General features: G+C 39.2%; 1 protein-coding gene across 4 annotated transcripts in view; it reads right to left on the reverse strand.

Moving 5' to 3' along the window:
• The window catches only part of TTBK2 (tau tubulin kinase 2), a 164,890-nt gene that overhangs the window by 20,933 nt on the left and 124,162 nt on the right, over positions 1–19,795 (reverse strand). For all 4 annotated transcript variants that reach the window (XM_059181301.1, XM_059181302.1, XM_059181304.1 and 1 more), the window contains 3 exons: positions 10,269–10,485; positions 5,362–5,573; positions 2,607–3,195 (listed from right to left, as the gene is read on the reverse strand). In XM_059181301.1, the coding sequence (XP_059037284.1) occupies positions 2,607–3,195; positions 5,362–5,573; positions 10,269–10,485 (1,018 nt within the window). The remainder of the gene's footprint in view (positions 1–2,606; positions 3,196–5,361; positions 5,574–10,268; positions 10,486–19,795) is intronic.

Here is a 19,795-nt window from a genome sequence, read left to right on the forward strand (position 1 = left end):
CATAAAAGAGAAACAAGCCTGAGTGAAAAAGATACAAACTAACAAAGTGTTTTCCATCAGAATATGTCTTAATTTAAAATATTTAGATAGCCCAGTAATACAGTTTAGCATATCATCCAAGCTAGAACATATATTCAGAGTTGTAAAAGATAGGGAGAGATTAATTGGCCGTACTCCCTATTTAATGTGTCTGTAGTAAAACAGGGAAATAACAATGTCTGTTTTGCAAAAGTAAACTCTGAATTTAGGCTTCAAGAAGAGAATCAAGATAAATATATTTTTAATCCCTGCCCAAGTGAAGGAAATGGTAGGTTTATTACCTTAGACATAAATATACAAATGATGTAGGTGTTATTTCTTTAGAGACCTTCAGTTAAGAGAGATGATTTTTTTGGTTTTTGTTTGTTTGTTTTAAGGATTTTATTTATTTATTTGAGAGACAGAGACCACAAGTAGGCAGAGAGAGAGAGGGGGAAGCAGGCTCCCTGCCAAGCAGAGAGCCCGATGCGGGGCTCGATCCCAGGACCCTGGAATCATGACCTGAGCCGAAGGCAGAGGCTTTAACCCACCGAACCACCCAGGCGCCCCGAAAGATTTTTATTTATTTTATTTATTTTTATTTAGAACTAGATGGTATTATGCTGAGCAAAAAAAGTCAATCAGAGAAAGACAATTATCATACAATCTCTCTGATAAGAGGAATTTGAGAGTCAGGGCAAGGGGCTTGGGGGGTAAGGACGGAAAAAAATGAAACAAAATGGGATCAGGAGGGAGACAAACCATAAAAGACTTTTAATCTCACAAAACAAACTGAGGGTTGCTGGGGGGAGTGTGGGTATGGAGAGGGTGGTTGGGTTATGGACATTGGGGAGGGTATGTGCTATGGTGAGTGCTGTGAAGTGTGTAATTCATAGACAATTCATAGACCTGTACCCCTGGGGCAAATAATACATTACATGTTAATAAAAATAATTAATTAAAAATGCTTTTATTTAAAGATATCTGAAAATAAGGTTGAACTTATAATATAAAATATATGAATACAAGTCTTTCAAAAACGTGACAGAGAAATGCTGCAGGCAGCGTAATAGAACCATGAGAACAATCTTTGTGGATAAAATACTACTTGTGGGAAAAGGCAAAAAATACTAGAAGTGGAGCCAAGGCTGTAGAACGCCTCTTTGCAGGGAATGCAAAGTTGGAAAAATGCTTGAGTGGCAGTGAATGCACAGTAGGACAGAGTCAGAGAAAAGAAGAACTGAATGTGGGAAGATGGAAAGAAAGAATGAAATAGGAAAGAGGAAAGATGGGAAGAAAGAGTGTTAAGGGGAGGGGAGGGAGGTGGCTGCACCTGCCTCTAGTCCATAGGTTACTGTGTACAATTTGAAAAAGAATGCTCCTCAAAGAGGAAACAGAGCCACACAAAGATGCACAGTTTGGTTAACAACGTTGGGGCCAGATTTCAGCCCCTACTTCCTCCCTTGGCTAGGCCGCTTTATTCAGTGAACAACCTGTATAACTGTACAAAATAGTCCTGGAAAAGAAGGAAAGACCAACCCTGATGAAGAATGAGGCAGGCATTTATTTTCCTATGCTGAAGTACAAATGAATTCCTACAGAGCTATACACAAAATCAAATTTTGTCATCTTTTCTCACCGTATCACACCTGCATTTGGAATTGTGTTCTAAGAAGAAACATTTAAGCTTGGGGAACAATGCTGTTTCTGGTGAGCTGGGAGACATGGCTGCTACATGATTAGGGAATTTAAGGAAGTCTGGTACTTCTTCCCATGTAAGGACACATGTACCTGCCCTTGGGCTGGTGCCAAAGATCTGTGTACACAGTTCCTTACTGCCTGCATGTTTGGCTTTGCCGGGGCTCCTGCAGCTCACAGTCCTAGGGGCATCGTTGCTCCCTGATAATAAAAGGGTAACAGGTGTCTCCAGCTGAATGTCCAAACTGAGAGTAAAGAGTACCGTTTCTTCAAAATGCTCCTTTGCAGAAGACATTTATTCATAAACAACACCTGCTCTCAGCTACTTGTTAAAATTCAGACTCCTGGGCTCACTCTATCTCAGACCTATTGAAGCAGAAGTTCTGGAAGAGAGGCCAGAACACTGTGTTTTAAACAATGGGCATCAAAGCTGGAAAAACTATTTAAGAGGAATGTAAAATATAACAAATTTCTGTGTGGAGATTACAAAAAAAAAAAAGCAACAAAGAGAATCAGGCCTAGCCTATGAAGTGCAAACCACATATGCCTTCCTCACCAGATTTGTAAGATTCAAAATCTCTAGAATTACAAATTCTTAAAGTCACAGACAAACGCATAGATAGTTCCTATGGTCTAATTACAGATGTTATTCTGAAATTAGGTTATAATGACACTTCATGTGTTGAGTTGCTATCCTGACAGAAAAGCTCATTTGTTTTGAGAAATTTCATACTGGATGACTGACTAGAGAAGTTAGTCTAGACATCACTCCCTATCTCCATGTGCCAAACCTAGACATCTGCTGATCAATCTTAGTTGATCAACTGTTTGTTCTGTTTTAACAGCACCTTGAGTGGGTAACAGAAAAATAACTGGAACAAATCTCTTACCGCTGTGAGGGGTCCTTCTGCTTGCGCTTCCATGGGACTCGTGGGTGTCACTGCAGCAAACTGGCCAGCAGTCCCCGCCTGGAGTTCCAGCCGATCCGTATACTGTTCCGAGGCAGCGGTGGCAGGGCATTCCCCAGAAAGTGCTAAGACCACACCTGAGGGTTCTTTCTGTAAGTGATTGCTTTCTGCCCAAGGACCCAGTAGGAGCTTCTCATCTTGAGGTGATTCCTCTAGGACTTGAAGGACTTCAGGCTCCTCATCAGAAGGGCTTCCAGTTGTTTTATGACCTAAAGCCTCATTTGTCCTAAAATCCCGAAGGTCCTGCTCCTTGTCCACAATCACCCATTCTTTGGAATCAACCTCCTGCTTGCAGGAGCTCAAGTTAACTGCTATAAATCCATTGCTGGCACCGCCATCTGCCTGTTCAGGGGTATTGGCAGAGGCAGGCTTTGAAGCATCTGGAAGATATTCCTCATCATAGTGCCAGATGTGGTCAGTACGGGACATGGCGGGAACACAAGGCTTATGAAGCAGAGAAGGGAGAACAGATTCCTTGCCTGCACTGGAATCTTTCTGCATTTTCTCCAGGCTTAAAAAAACAGAGAGAAGTTACTCAACTGCTCTAGGAAAATATATATTATATAACCTATAAGCTCTATACAGAACTAAGATTCACACACGGAGGAGAGGAATAATATAAAAAAAAAGCATAAGGAAAGTTTCACAGGCTGCTAATGTTCTTTTCCACCTGTCCTAACCCAGTTTTGGAAGATGGAACCCATGGCAGAAAGATGGCTCTCCTGCTGCAGGGCAGGGGACAAGCCTAATCAGGTTAACTTATGGGATCTCGTTCACCTTTTCTAGCCAATTCAATCACATGGCTCTCTGCTCTCTGTGGGGGGACTGAGGCAGAGCTGAGCCAAGGGGGTTTTGACTCATCAGAAGCCCTACAAAAGGAAATGAAGAAGCTAGTATAGGAAAGGAAATGGAGAAGCTAGGCAGATACTTTATGTGTTCTGTCTTCAGAGATGTACATAAATGTAGACTCATTCAGGGGAAGTTCAAAGGCAGAACTTTTAAGAAGAGTCACTACGCCCGCTCAAGCAGGCGCTTGTACCCTACCACTGGGTGCCCCACTATGTACACGTGGGGCACCCAGTGGTAGGGGGTGCGGATGTGGTGTAGGGGAAGCTTCAAGGTATACTGCCTGTTTAGGTCGCTTAGAAGGCAGTCAACATGGTATATGAACCTCTGCTACCTGAGAGTCAGGCGACAGTGTGACCATTCGGCTGCACTTGCTTCTACGAACCATTCTCTTCTTCGGAGTAGCAGTTTAAGTGATATGTTTCTTCCTTTCCAAGTTTGTAATTAGGTGCTTCAGTTCCTTCAATGGTTTCTTACTCTTTCTAGGTTCTTGCCTGAGTTCATTTTCTTAGATTACTTCTGTTTTCTCAACTCATTTCTCAGCTCTTCCCACAGCAGGGACTCTCTTTTTAGTTCTATTCTTTTATTAAACTAATTCTTTACCAAACTAAGCTTTTATCCCTATTGCATTTATATAGTTATTTCTAACATTAGCCATTACTTGAAATGTTTAAGCACTGCCCCAACTCAAATTCATCCTTTTGATCACATCAATGTATAAACAGAAGCTGCTGCTTCTTCTTAAGAGACTTTATTGTTATTTATTTGAGAGAGAGAGAACATGAGAGGGGAGGGCAGGGGGAGAAGCAAGCTCCCCGCTGAGCAGGGAGCCTGATGCAGGACTCGATCCTGAGATTCCAGGATCATGACCTGAGCTGAAGGCAGTTGTTTAACCAACTGAGCCACCCAAGTGCCCTATAAACAGAAGCTTCTATTACATAGGTATGAGGCTGAATGACTGCCATGGAAGAAAGAACAAACATATATGAAGGACTGTTAAAAATGGAAGCTAGATTAGAATAGGCTGAATTATCTTTGTTCACAGTAACTACCATGTCAATCAAATACATGGTCTTTCTCATCTAACATCTCATTACCAAAAGCAGCCACCAGTGATGTACATTGAAGGTTGTGTGACTATCACTCGTCACTTGGCTCTTAATATTACTGCAGCCTTCTGTAATTCATAAACATATCCAAATTCTTTTTAAAGTTTCATTTCTGTCTTCTGTTATCAAAATTTGGGGATAATGGGACTTATAAACATGAACTAGAGTTATTACTTATGCATAGTTCTCCAAAGTTCCACTGTTCCTTCTTTCCAGGAAGAATGATAAATTTATTTGTGTCTATTTTTCCTACAGTACTTATTCATAAAAGGCATTCATTAAAGTGAATTTAACTGCCTGTCCCTTGTGTATAAATTACTTGTTTTCCTCCTTCACATGCTCCCCTCCTTCCTGTATCATGCCTTATCACGAGCTCTCCAACGCTACATTGCATCTTCTCATTCCAATGAAAGAGATCTCTTACAAACAAAGCAAAAAGCTCATTTAACTTATGCTGGTGTCATGAAGTTACCAGCTCCCATTGCTCAGCTCCCAAACCCAAAGGTTGTTATAGAACTTGTAACAATTTTATAAGACAATTCACATTAGGAATCACAATGATAATTAAAAACATGGATGGAGATGAGAACTTAATCAAATCAGTACTACAAAAATGCAAAACTTTCTTATTTGAAAGAATAATAGAATTCATAATGATGATAATGATGATGGTAATTATATATCTTAGTAGCTTTAAAAAAAAAATAAAAATTATTTTATACCAGGTCTCAAGAAACTTGTCCGTATCTGGCTTTGACTCCAGTGTCAGACGTTTTTCCAGCTCAAAGCTGTGGATGGAACGTAACTTCCGCACCAATGGAACATCTCTGTCTGGCTGAGTAATCTCAGAGCGGACACGAATTGGGGAACCAAGGCTTGGAGCATTCAGAATACCATTTACTTGACCGTGGCTATTCTCTTCCTCGGTAGCAGCCTAGACAAAACATAAAAGAAAACCATGAAAAACATTCAGGTGACTATATGTGTAGCAATCACTGAAGTCTTTCAAAATAATAAATGAAATGCTTGGGAGGTGTTTTCAGAAATAAGGATATTCTGGATAGCGACATCATTACATACTTGTCTACTAACCCTTCATAATACGAGTTGTCTTAATTTATTCTCAGTTCAGTATTATTCCAGTTTTTTATATTTGGGGTACAAAGATAAACAGTCTAAAAATGTTTACCCACCTTGACTCTTTGTATCCTAATGAAATACTTGCAGGACTCCATTCCACTAAACTAAAAATAAAACCTGGAAAGGACATTTTCTTGGAGACATAAATGGTCTCACAAGAAGTAGGATGGGTCACCAAGCCTGAATGCCCCTTGTTCCCTCTCTAAAAAACAAGAGAAAAACCAAACAAAAACAAGAAAACCTGAAACTAGAACAAAAAAGAACTGGGCAGAGCAGAAGGAGGTTGAACATGACACAGCTCAGAGCAGTGGGGCTGCCCAAGGACAGATGCCCAGAGTAGTACACTTACCAGAGAAATTAAACCTGACCCCAATACTGGGGTGAGAGAGGGAAGTCTGGTATGTCCATTCTGATTAGAGACCCACAGATGATGCCCAGTTGGTCTCAGACTGGGGGTCTACTCTGGCTACTAGCAGAAGCAGAAGACAAACTCTGAAGGAAGGCTTCCCAATCCCCAATTTAGGTCTACAGGATTGCCATCAATTATTAACTAATAAGTAAAACACTAAAGATAGTCAAACACACAAGAAGGCATGCCACCATGACTAAGAGCAGAAATAGTAACTTTTAGAAAAAACATTTAAAACTCCCTAAGACATGAGGGGCACCTGGGTGAGACAATGAGTTAAGCATCCGACTTGGTTTCAGCTCGGGTTGTGATCTCAGGGTGGTGAGATCGAGCCCCATGTCAGCTCTGCACTCAGCATGGAATCCGCTTAGGTTTCTCTCTGCCTTTGCCTTTCCCCTCCTCTTTCTCTCTCTTATTTTTAAAGATTTATTTATTTGAGAGAATCTTCCAAAGATACCAGATATTAAACTTGTTAAGATACAGAATAGAAAACTGTTGTGCATCAAATATTTAAATAAATAAAGGTCATTATCACAAAGATCAACAAGGGATTGTTTGAGATTAACTGATGAATTTAATATTAAATATTCAATTAACAAGTTAAACATCAAATTACCCAGAAAAAGACAAAGTTATTAACCAGTGAACTAGAAGACATAGCAAAAGAAATTACCTAGAATGGAGCACTGCAAGGAGAAAAAAAATACAGAAAAAAAAATTAAGAAATTATATAATAGAATGAAAAAGCATATGTTCACTTGGGAGTCCCAGGATGAGAAAGCAAAAAGAATGAATTAGTGGAAATATTTTGGTAGGAAATAGCTGTACATCTCCTAGAAATGATATGAAACTATGAATCAAGATTCAGGAAACATAAGCTACCTAAGCAGGATAAATAAAAAGAAATGTAAGCCTATGCACTCTCTAGATAAAATGAGAACACCAAAGACAAAAAGAAAAGTTAAAAAGCAGCTGGGGTAGCAAAGACAGAGAGCAATGGACCATCTACAAAGAAAAAAATAATAATTGAATCCAGAGGAAAAATAATTGTCAGTCAAAAACTCTGAATCTAGTATAAACTCTCTTTAAAGAATGACGCTGGGCAACTCTCTCAGGTCCCCTCCCTCCTTGGAAGCTTTGTACTATCATTTTGCTATCATTCAATAAACCTTGCGTTGATGCCCACGAAGAAAGAAAAAAAAAAAGAATGATGCTAAAATAAATACGTTTATAACTAAGTAAAAATTGAGAGAGTTCCCAAAGACCTCAACTAAAGGAACTTCTAATGGAAATACTTCAAGAAGAAAGAAGACAAGTCCAGGACTTTCAAAAATGCAAGGATATAGTAAACATCTTTGAAAAATCCAGACAAATATCACTGATATTAAAAAAAAAAAAAACCCAAAAAACAATACCAGAGTATCTGGACGGCTTGGTTGTTTACGTGTCCGACTCTTTGTTTTGGCTCAGGTCATGATCTCAGGCTCGAGAGACCAAGCCCTGCGTAGGGCTCTCACCGAGCTTGGAGCCTGCTTAAGATTTTCTCTCACCTTTCCCCTCAACCTCTCCCCAACCTCTCTTCCCCCTCTAAAAAAAAAAGAAAACAAAAACCAAAAACAATACCAATAATCTAATTTGAGTAATGTTTTTGAAAAGGAAGGAATTGGGTGTCTGAAGGTGTCTGCCTTCAGCTCAGGTCATGATCCCGAGCTTCTGGGATCAAGTCCCACATCGGGCTTCCTGCTCAGTGGAGAGTCTGCTTCTCCCTATGCTTCTCCCTCTGCCTCTCCCTCTCTTCCTCTCTCTCAAATAAAGAAAAAATCTTAAAAAAAAAAAAAAAAAACTAAAGGAAAGAATTAACAAGTAGAAGAGAACTAAATACAGATTAAATTGTGATGATGGGTGAAAGAAACTAAATATGTCATCTCCATGTCAAGTGCCATTTCACAGTCTCATACACACAGAGATACTCATGTGGGCTGGCAACTGAGAATGTCACAAAAGGTTTTTTTACTGTAAGAACAGTTTCTGCTTCTGGTGCAATAAAGACAGTTACAGTCGACATTATAAAAATTTGATACTGACTTCTTGACTACATTTCACTACCTATTCCTGATTGCTATTAGTCCACATAGGGCTTCTTCTTTTGTCTTTTTTTAAAATAGTTTATTTTTCGGGGGCACCTGGGTGGCTCAGTGGGTTGAGCCGCTGCCTTCGGCTCGGGTCGTGGTCTCAGGGTCCTGGGATCGAGTCCCGCATCGGGCTCTCTGCTCAGCAGGGAGCCTGCTTCCCTCTCTCTCTCTGCCTGCCTCTCCATCTACTTGTGATTTATCTCTGTCAAATAAATAAATAAAATCTTTTAAAAAATAGTTTATTTTTCTTTTAAAGAATTTTTTTATTTTAATCCAAATTTGTTAACATACAGTGTATTATTAGTTTCAGGGGTAGAATTTAGTGACCCATCAGTTGCATATAATACCCAGGTCTCATCACAAGTGCCCTCCTTAATGTTCATCACACAATTACCCCAACCCCCATCCACCTCCTTTCCAGCAACCCTGTTTGTTTCTTATAGTTGAGAGTCTCCTATGGTTTGCCTCCTTCTGTTTTTATCTTATTTTATTTTTCTTTCCCTTCCTCTATGTTCATCTTCTGTGTTTCTTAAATTCTATGCAAGAGTGAAATAATCTTGTATTTGTCTTTCTCTGACTGACTTATTTTGCTGAGCATAATACCCTCTAGTTCTATCCACATCATTGCAAATGGCAAGAATTCATTCTTTTTGATGGCTGAGTAATATTCCATTGCCCATATACCTTATCTCTTTTATACATTCATCTGTCGATGGACATCTAGACTCTTTCCATAGTTTGACTATTGTGGACATTGCCGCTGTAAACATCAGGGTGTATGTGCCCTTCTGAATCACTATTGTTTGCATTCATGCAACTGCTGGGTCATAAGGCAGTTCTATTTTAAACTTTTTAAGGAACCTCCATACTGTTTTCCTGAGTGACTGCACCAGCTTGCATTCCCACCAGCAGTGCAGGAGGGTTCCAGAGAGGGTTTTTTCAGTAGCCAGACCACAGAGCAGCATGTCATATCTATGCAGAGAATGATTTTACAAAGTGACTTCCATGACTGAATGTATATGCTGTTAATTTTTTTAATTATTATGTTTAACAATATAGTATGTACCTTGACTGAAGACAGACCAAGCCCCTCAGAATTGATCATGGAAAATTCTTTCCAAGATACATCTCACAAAGCACAACTAGCCAAGTTTCTTTCAACGATGTTAACAGGTATGAGCCCAAAGTATCATTTTACACCTATAAATTTAATTTCCATCCCAACTAAATCTTTATAAAATCATAAGAAGCACCAAAAGCTAATTGGTTCATAATTCACTGCCCCTCCATTCCCATTTAGCTTCATCTTATCTTCTATGAAAATGGAAATGACAAGGACAGTAAGATCCAAAAGAAATTTGAGTACTAAAGAGTACTGCAAGAGTACTAAAAATTAACCATTTAATTCAGAAATCTGTATCTCTCCCCATATTGTATCTCTCCCCATATAAATATTGGTACTGTTTAGAATCCTAAGGAAGAAAAACCCATGTCAATTATTCAACATCCACTTTATCAGCTTCTGATTAGTTTGGTGCTTTCCATTTCTAGCCTTATTTCCCCACCTCCACTGAAGACAATGTTCACAACAGGTACTCCTAGCTCCACAGGTCCACACTAAAGAAAGGGCCAAGAGTCTTGTCACATTATTTAAAAAGACTATTAACTTCTGACCTACAGATGTCTCTTCTTTTAGTCTCAGTGTGATTTTTTTAAATGCCTTCATCTTTTCCACCAAATACAAGATGAAAATTAATGTTTAGTGTCTATATCTCACTGTTATGGGCAAAATTAGCCAAGATGTTGTAAATACAAATACATAAATCACTAGTAATACAATTTTCTATTTCTCATCCAAAATTAAGAATCATGATGCTTTGTTATAGCAACAGAAGGAAAATCTTAAGCACTTAGGAAAGAAACCCCATCCTATGCAAGAAATACGCACCTTACAAATCCCAAGCTTTATCTTGTTCCTGTTGGCATCCATCTCTTCCCAGACATCCTTCTCCTGGGGACGTGGGTGTCCCAAAGATCCCGGCAATTTATCTGGTGACACACCAACAGGGATGCCATTCTCCCCATCACTAAGCTGTTCATCTGGAAACACCTCATCTGTATTTTCCCGAAGCAAGTCTCCTGGGATGGGAGTGGCATTGGCAATTCTAAAAATGTGGGGTAAAAGAAAGGTAGAACTTTAAAATACCAGAATCAAAGATTACTATGAGACCATCTTACATTTTGTTTCTGAATTTAAATGATCTAGTTTATACATAATTAGAAGAGTAAAACAAAATAAAAACAAGACCTCAGAAACTTAGGCCATGCCAGTTCTACAAAATAAAACTATTTTTTTTTTGAGGGGCAAGGGGCAGAGGAAGAGGGAGAGAGAGAATCTCCGCTCAGGTCATGATCTCAGAGTCCTGGGATAGGGCACCACGTCAGGCTCTCTGCTCAGCAGGGAGCCTGCTTCCCTTCCTCTCTCTCTGCTTGCCTCTCTGTCTACTTGTGATCTCTATCAAATAAATAAATAAAATCTTTACAAATAAATAAATAAATAATTTTTAAAAAGAAGTATTTGGTCTATTTTCTAGTAAGTCTTGTCAATTTTAATATTTTCTACTCTTTACCCATTTTTTGCTAAGAGTAACAAAAACTATAAATAGAAAAATGTCAAGTGTCATTATGACATAAGCAGGTATGAGGTCAGTTATAGATTTTTAATAGTGTAAAATGTACATTTGCTTCTTCATTTACAGACTTTTTACAATTATCTACTCTATGCAAGGATCTAGGGACATAAAGAGGAGAAAGGAAATTCTTGCCCTCTGGGTGAAACTAGAAATACTGTAATTATACAGAACAATTATACAGAACTGCATGAACTGACCAGCAGCAAAATAAAAAAAATATTAATTAACATTTGTCAATATATTTCCTTCAAAGTAATTCTGTGTCCTATTTATATGACTGGTTGTCTCTCCCTCAGAGTTCTGGCTTGTGAGGAGCTTTTTCCAGTTCTGTTATCACTTTTTAAGTGATCAGGTCCCTGTCAGCTTGCATGTTCTGCAACTCTACTTTGTACACTAGTTTGTTTTGCTTTTCAATATTGCTGACTAGACACAGTATTTACCACACAGTGAAATCTTTTCTAAGTGATCTGGAATGTCTAAAAGTAGAGAAGAACCGGTTGTCAGTAGTCTATACTGACACACACAATTCTTCTGAGTGCGAAGGTAGGCATCTTCTCAGTCTACACCTGGCCCACGTGTCATCCATATGTCATATTGTGAGAACAAAGATCAGTCATCCTTCAGGGACTTGGCCTGCCTGAGCTATGACCTTCGTTACCATCTCTCCCTGTTGGGTCAACAGGAGACGATGAATCGCATCTCGGTATTTTGTAGGTATAATTTAGAAAAGCACTGATAAGAGCTCCCAGGAGAAAAACCTTATAGCCCTGTAAAACAGTTCTTGTAGTTCTGAAACTGGGAACACACTGAAAAGGGAATTCGGGGGGAAAAAAAAAGGAAAAAAGAAAAGAAAAGGTAGTTTGGCCTAAAATAGTTCCTATGAAAGGGTTTATTCTAAAAGTAACTAAAGTTCAAAGATAAATAAAGTTCATGAAGTTCATAAATAATACTCTCACATATACTTTTGCACTCACTCGACTCCTGAATATAGGATAATTTTTCTGGGAAGGAATTTCTTTCTTTCCATAGCTCAAACTCCAGATTTGGATCAGAGTTATAGGAGAAGGGAGAAAATAGTGATTATGTAAGGAGTAAAAATGGGCAAATAAATGCAGAGAGGAACATGAGTCATGTGGAAGAGAGCCCATGTGGGGAAGTGGTTAAAGCCAGTAAGGAGCTCCAAAGATTTTTAAGATAGAAGTTTAATATCCTTTACTGACTGACACATACAAAGGACACCAACATAGATGAGCTACACAGTAATCCAAATGTTTATTGAAAGAATTCCCTTTGTTCATGAGGAAAGGGAGTGGCAAAAGAATCAATATCTGAATTCAGTAAGTTCAGTCTACTAGCCCCACATTTTTTCCCATTTTCATCAGTATTCTTCCAAATCCTTTTTTCCCTATACCTAAACTACTATTCTGCTTCTTTCCAACTACCCCAGTTCCTTGGCATCTCCTTCTCTCCTGAGGAAACAAAGCACACCTTGACCTATGAACTGCTTCTATTTTTACTCTATCCTGGTTTCCCTCTTCTCTCTGATACCAAACACTTCAAGGGGCTCCCACAGCTTCCCTACATGGGCTCTCTTCCACATGACTCAGGTTCCTCTCTGCATTTATTTGCCCACTTTTACTTCTTACATAATTACTATTTTCTTCCTTCTCCTATAACTCTGATCCAAATCTGGAGTTTGAGATATGGAAAGAAATTCCTTCCCAGAAAAATTATATTACATTTAGGAGTCGAATGAGTGCATATGTATACATGAGAATGGTCTGTGTTGGGTCTGTGTTGGGAGGTTGCAGGTAAGGTATAAATTACAGAAGCAGATTAAGGAAGAAAAGTAAGAACATGTATAGAAGAATCAGAGAGACATCAAGAAAAGCAGAAAGAATGGACATTCTTTTCACACTCTCTTCCCCATCCTCTAAGGCAAGGCTCGCCAACTAGGGCTGTGGGCCACATCAGACCTGCTCACCTATTCTTGTCAATCAAGTGGTATGGCAAGAGTCCTGCTCCTTCATTTACACACTGTCTGTGGCTGCCTTAGCACTAGAAAGGCAGTGGTAGTAAGGACCGAGACTGCACAGCCCACAGATATTTAGGTCTGCTATAGAATCAGTGCTTTGGAGACAGGAGTCAAGATGGCGGAGAAGTAGCTGGCTGAGACTACTTCAGCTAGCTGGAGATCAGCTAGATAGCTTATCTAAAGATTGCAAACACCTGAAAATCCATCGGAGATCGAAGAGAAGAAGAACAGCAATTCTGGAAACAGAAAAACAACCACTTTCTGAAAGGACAAAATGACAAGACGGAAAAATTCAACTCAAAAAAAAGAACAAGAGGCAGTACCGAAGGCTAGGGACCTAATCAATACAGACATTGGTGATATGTCAGATCTAGAGTTCAGAATGACAATTCTCAAGGTTCTAGCCGGGCTCGAAAAAGGCATGGAAGATATTAGAGAAACCCTCTCGAGAGATATAAAAGCCCTTTCTGGAGAAATAAAAGAACTAAAATCTAACCAAGTTGAAATCAAAAAAGCTATTAATGAGGTGCAATCAAAAATGGAGGCTCTCACTGCTAGGATAAATGAGGCAGAAGAAAGAATTAGTGATATAGAAGACCAAATGACAGAGAATAAAGAAGCTGAGCAAAAGAGGGACAAACAGCTACTGGACCACGAGGGGAGAATTCGAGAGATAAGTGACACCATAAGACGAAACAACATTAGAATAATTGGGATTCCAGAAGAAGAAGAAAGAGAGAGGGGAGCAGAAGGTATACTAGAGAGAATTATTGGGGAGAATTTCCCCAATATGGCAAAGGGAATGAGCATCAAAATTCAGGAGGTTCAGAGAACGCCCCTCAAAATCAATAAGAATAGGCCCACACCCCGTCACCTAATAGTAAAATTTACAAGTCTCAGTGACAAAGAGAAAATCCTGAAAGCAGCCCGGGAAAAGAAGTCTGTAACATACAATGGTAAAAATATTAGATTGGCAGCTGACTTATCCACAGAGACCTGGCAGGCCAGAAAGAGCTGGCATGATATTTTCAGAGCACTAAACGAGAAAAACATGCAGCCAAGAATACTATATCCAGCTAGGCTATCATTGAAAATAGAAGGAGAGATTAAAAGCTTCCAGGACAAACAACAACTGAAAGAATTTGCAAACACCAAACCAGCTCTACAGGAAATCTTGAAAGGGGTCCTCTAAGCAAAGAGAGAGCCTACAAGTGGTAGATCAGAAAGGAACAGAGACCATATACAGTAACAGTCACCTTACAGGCAAAACAATGGCACTAAATTCATATCTCTCAATAGTTACCTTGAATGTTAATGGGCTAAATGCCCCTGTCAAAAGACACAGGCTATCAGAATGGATAAAAAAACAAAATCCATCTATATGTTGCCTCCAAGAAACTCATTTTAAGCCTGAAGACACCTCCAGATTTAAAGTGAGGGGTGGAAAAGAATTTACCATGCTAATGGACATCAGAAGAAAGCAGGAGTGGCAATCCTTATATCAGATCAATTAGATTTTAAGCCAAAGACTATAATAAGAGATGAGGAAGGACACTATATCATACTCAAAGGGTCTGTCCAACAAGAAGATTTAACAATTTTAGGGACGCCTGGGTGGCTCAGTGGGTTAAGCCGCTGCCTTCGGCTCAGGTCATGATCTCAGGGTCCTGGGATCGAGCCCCGCATCGGGCTCTCTGCTCAGCGGGGAGCCTGCTTCCCTCTCTCTCTCTCTCTGCCTGCCTCTCCATCTACTTGTGATTTCTCTCTGTAAAATAAATAAATAAATAAAATCTTAAAAAAAAAAAAAAATTTTAAATATCTATGCCCCCAACGTGGGAGCAGCCAACTATATAAACCAATTAATAACAAAATCAAAGAAACACATCAACAATCATACAATAATAGTAGGGGACTTTAACACTCCCCTCACTGAAATGGACAGATCATCCAAGCAAAAGATCAGCAAGGAAATAAAGGCCTTAAACGACACACTGGACCAGATGGACATCACAGATATATTCAGAACATTTCATCCCAAAGCAACAGAATACACATTCTTCTCTAGTGCACATGGAACATTCTCCAGAATAGATCACATCCTCGGTCCTAAATCAGGACTCAACCAGTATCAAAAGATTGGGATCATTCCCTGCATATTTTCAGACCACAATGCTCTAAAGCTAGAACTCAACCACAAAAAGAAGTTTGAAAAGAACCAAAATACATGGAGACTAAACAGCATCCTTCTAAAGAATGAATGGGTCAACCGGGAAATTAAAGAAGAATTGAAAAAAATCATGGAAACAAATGATAATGAAAATACAACGGTTCAAAATCTGTGGGACACAACAAAGGCAGTCCTGAGAGGAAAATATATAGCGGTACAAGCCTTTCTCAAGAAACAAGAAAGGTCTCAGGTACACAATCTAACCCTACACCTAAAGGAGCTGGAGAAAGAACAAGAAAGAAACCCTAAGCCTAGCAGGAGAAGAGAAATCATAAAGATCAGAGCAGAAATCAATGAAATAGAAGTCAAAAAAACAATAGAACAAATCAACGAAAGTAGGAGCTGGTTCTTTGAAAGAATTAATAACATTGATAAGCCCCTGGCCCGACTTATCAAAACGAAAAGAGAAAGGGCCCAAATAAATAAAATCATGAATGAAAGAGGACAGATCACAACTAACACCAAAGAAATACAAAGTATTATAAGAACATACTATGAGCAACTCTACGGCAATAAATTTGACAATCTGGAAGAAATGGATGCATTCCTAGAAACATATAAACTACCACAACTGAACCAGGAAGAAATAGAAAGCCTGAACAGACCCATAACCAGTAAGGAGATTGAAGCAGTCATTAAAAATCTCCAAACAAACAAAAGCCCAGGGCCAGACGGCTTCCCGGGGGAATTCTACCAAACATTTAAAGAAGAACTAATTCCTATTCTCCTAAAACTGTTCCAAAAAATAGAAATGGAAGGAAAACTTCCAAACTCATTTTATGAGGCCAGCATCACCTTGATCCCAAAACCAGACAAGGATCCCACCAAAAAAGAGAGCTATAGACCAATATCCTTGATGAACACAGATGCGAAAATACTCAACAAAATACTAGCCAATAGGATTCAACAGTACATTAAAAAGATTATTCACCACGACCAAGTGGGATTTATTCCGGGGCTGCAAGGTTGGTTCAACATCCGCAAATCAGTCAATGTGATACAACACATCAATAAAAGTAAGAACAAGAACCACATGATACTCTCAATAGATGCTGAAAAAGCATTTGACAAAGTACAACATCCCTTCCTGATCAAAACTCTTCAAAGTGTAGGGATAGAGGGCACATACCTCAATATCATCAAAGCCATCTATGAAAAACCCACCGCAAATATCATTCTCAACGGAGAAAAACTGAAAGCTTTTCCGCTAAGGTCAGGAACACGGCAGGGATGTCCATTATCACCACTGCTATTCAACATAGTACTAGAGGTCCTAGCCTCAGCAATCAGACAACAAAAGGAAATTAAAGGCATCCAAATCGGCAAAGAAGTCAAATTATCACTCTTCGCAGATGATATGATACTATATGTGGAAAACCCAAAAGACTCCACTCCAAAACTGCTAGAACTTATACAGGAATTCAGTAAAGTGTCAGGATATAAAATCAATGCACAGAAATCAGTTGCATTTCTCTACACCAACAGCAAGACAGAAGAAAGGGAAATTAAGGAGTCCATCCCATTTACAATTGCACCCAAAACCATAAGATACCTAGGAATAAACCTAACCAAAGAGACACAGAATCTATACTCAGAAAACTATAAAGTACTCATGAAAGAAATTGAGGAAGACACAAAGAAATGGAAAAATGTTCCATGCTCCTGGATTGGAAGAATAAATATTGTGAAAATGTCTATGCTACCTAAAGCAATCCACACATTTAATGCAATTCTTATCAAAGTACCATCCATCTTTTTCAAAGAAATGGAACAAATAATTCTAAAATTTATATGGAACCAGAAAAGACCTCGAATAGCTAAAGGGATATTGAAGAAGAAAGCCAACGTTGGTGGCATCACAATCCCGGACTTCAAGCTCTATTACAAAGCTGTCATCATCAAGACAGCATGGTACTGGCACAAAAACAGACCCATAGATCAATGGAACAGAATAGAGAGCCCAGAAATAGACTCTCAACTCTATGGTCAACTAATCTTCGACAAAGCAGGAAAGAATGTCCAATGGAAAAAAGACAGCCTCTTCAATAAATGGTGCTGGGAAAATTGGACAGCCACATGCAGAAAAATGAAATTGGACCATTTCCTTACACCACACACGAAAATAGACTCAAAATGGATGAAGGACCTCAATGTGCGAAAGGAATCCATCAAAATCCTTGAGGACAACACAGGCAGCAACCTCTTCGACCTCAGCCGCAGCAACATCTTCCTAGGAACAACGCCAAAGGCAAGGGAAGCAAGGGCAAAAATGAACTATTGGGATTTCATCAAGATCGAAAGCTTTTGCACAGCAAAGGAAACAGTTAACAAAATCAAAAGACAACTGACAGAATGGGAGAAGATATTTGCAAACGACATATCAGATAAAGGACTAGTGTCCAGAATCTATAAAGAGCTTAGCAAACTCAACACCCAAAGAACAAATAATCCAATCAAGAAATGGGCAGAGGACATGAACAGACATTTCTGCAAAGAAGACATCCAGGTGGCCAACAGACACATGAAAAAGTGCTCCATATCACTCGGCATCAGGGAAATACAAATCAAAACCACAATGCGATATCACCTCACACCAGTCAGAATGGCTAAAATCAACAAGTCAGGAAATGACAGATGCTGGCGAGGATGCGGAGAAAGGGGAACCCTCCTACACTGTTGGTAGGAATGCAAGCTGGTGCAACCTCTCTGGAAAACAGCATGGAGGTTCCTCAAAATGTTGAAAATAGAACTGCCCTATGACCCAGCAATTGCACTATTGGGTATTTACCCTAAAGATACAAACGTAGTGATCCAAAGGGGCACGTGTACTCGAATGTTTATAGCAGCAATGTCCACAATAGCCAAACTATGGAAAGAACCTAGATGTCCATCAACAGATGAATGGATCAAGAAGATGTGGTATATATACACAATGGAATACTATGCAGCCATCAAAAGAAATGAAATCTTGCCATTTGCGACAACATGGATGGAACTAGAGCGTATCATGCTTAGCGAAATAAGTCAGGCGGAGAAAGACAACTATCATATGATCCCCCTGATATGAGGAAGTGGTGTTGCAACATGGGGGCTCAAGTGGGTACGAGAAGAATAAATGAAAGAAGATGGGATTGGGAGGGAGACAAACCATAAGTGACTCTTAATCTCATAAAACAAACTGAGGGTTGCTGGGGGGAGGGGGTTTGGGAGAAGGAGGTGGTATTATGGACATTGGGGAGGGTATGTGCTTTGGTGAGTGCTGTGAATTGTGTAAACCTGGTGATTCACAGACCTGTACCACTGGGGATAAAAATACATGTTTATAAAAAATAAAAAATTATATTAAAAAAAATGTTAAAAAAAAAAAAAGAATCAGTATTTTAATTCCGAGGTCAGCAAATTCATCCACTTCTTAAATGCTAGACCTGTAGGCCTTATACTTTTCAGGTAGATTCACAGGCAGACTCTAAAACTTGTGGGCAAAACTACGATGAAAAACAAGTTTATTCGAATTGTCTCAAAGTATCTTCCCACAAAATACTTCTTACAAAGTGAAGATAGTAACTTCACAGTGGAGAAACCTAGCTAATATCATTCTAGCCCGATTAACAACATTAATACAATCAGTAATAGGACATACTGACAATATGTAGCTCCTTATTTAATACCAAGAATCTCCCTCTTTAAATGTTTAGCTTTAAATGTTTAAAAAAAAAAGAGTACTTTGATAGGTTTCTAAGTTTCCAGAAGGATGGGCTTTTGACATTTTTGTTCTTGTTGGAAATGTCTAGTTCTACTGTAGTGTGATCAGATAGTATAATACTGGTGTTTTATGGGTCTACTTATATGCTTTCCTGATGACCTAATAACTGATCAATTTTTATTAATGTTCCAGAGGCACTTGAGCAGAAGGCACAAGCTCTATTATCAGGGTGTAGAGTTAAAGATCTATCTTATTGATCCTATTCTTTGTCTATTTCTTATTCTTTGTTCACTTGATCTGTCTTGTACTGAGTTACATATTAGGATCTCCAATTACTCGTGTGTTTCTAGCTATGCCTCCCTGGATCCTCTGTAATTTTTGCTTCCTAAAAGTGACTTACGGGATTCTCAGGACTAAATATTAATAAACACCGTATTAAAGGGGCACCTGGGTGGCTTAGTCAGTTAAGCGTCTGCCTTCGGCTTGGGTCATGATCCCAGGGTCCTGGGATCAAGTCCCACATTGGGCTCGGGTCATGATCCCAGGGTCCTGGGATCAAGTCCCACAGGAAGCCTGCTTCCTCCCCTCCCACTCCTCCTGCTTGTGTTTCCTCTCTCACTGTGTCTCTGTTAAATAAGTAAGTAAAAATCTTTAAAAAAAAATGCTCTTGGTCCCACTTTCTTATTTCACCTTGCCACTGAGTTTCTCAGGTTTCAGTGGTATTGTCCTTTAGGGACTCGAACAAGTGCTATCCCTTGTCTGCATTCCATTTGCACTACTTTCTCTCTAGTCCTTTTAAATGTTTTTGTTGTTGTTG

This window comes from Mustela lutreola, chromosome 7 (assembly GCF_030435805.1).
Source record: "Mustela lutreola isolate mMusLut2 chromosome 7, mMusLut2.pri, whole genome shotgun sequence".
Lineage (NCBI taxonomy): Eukaryota > Metazoa > Chordata > Mammalia > Carnivora > Mustelidae > Mustela > Mustela lutreola.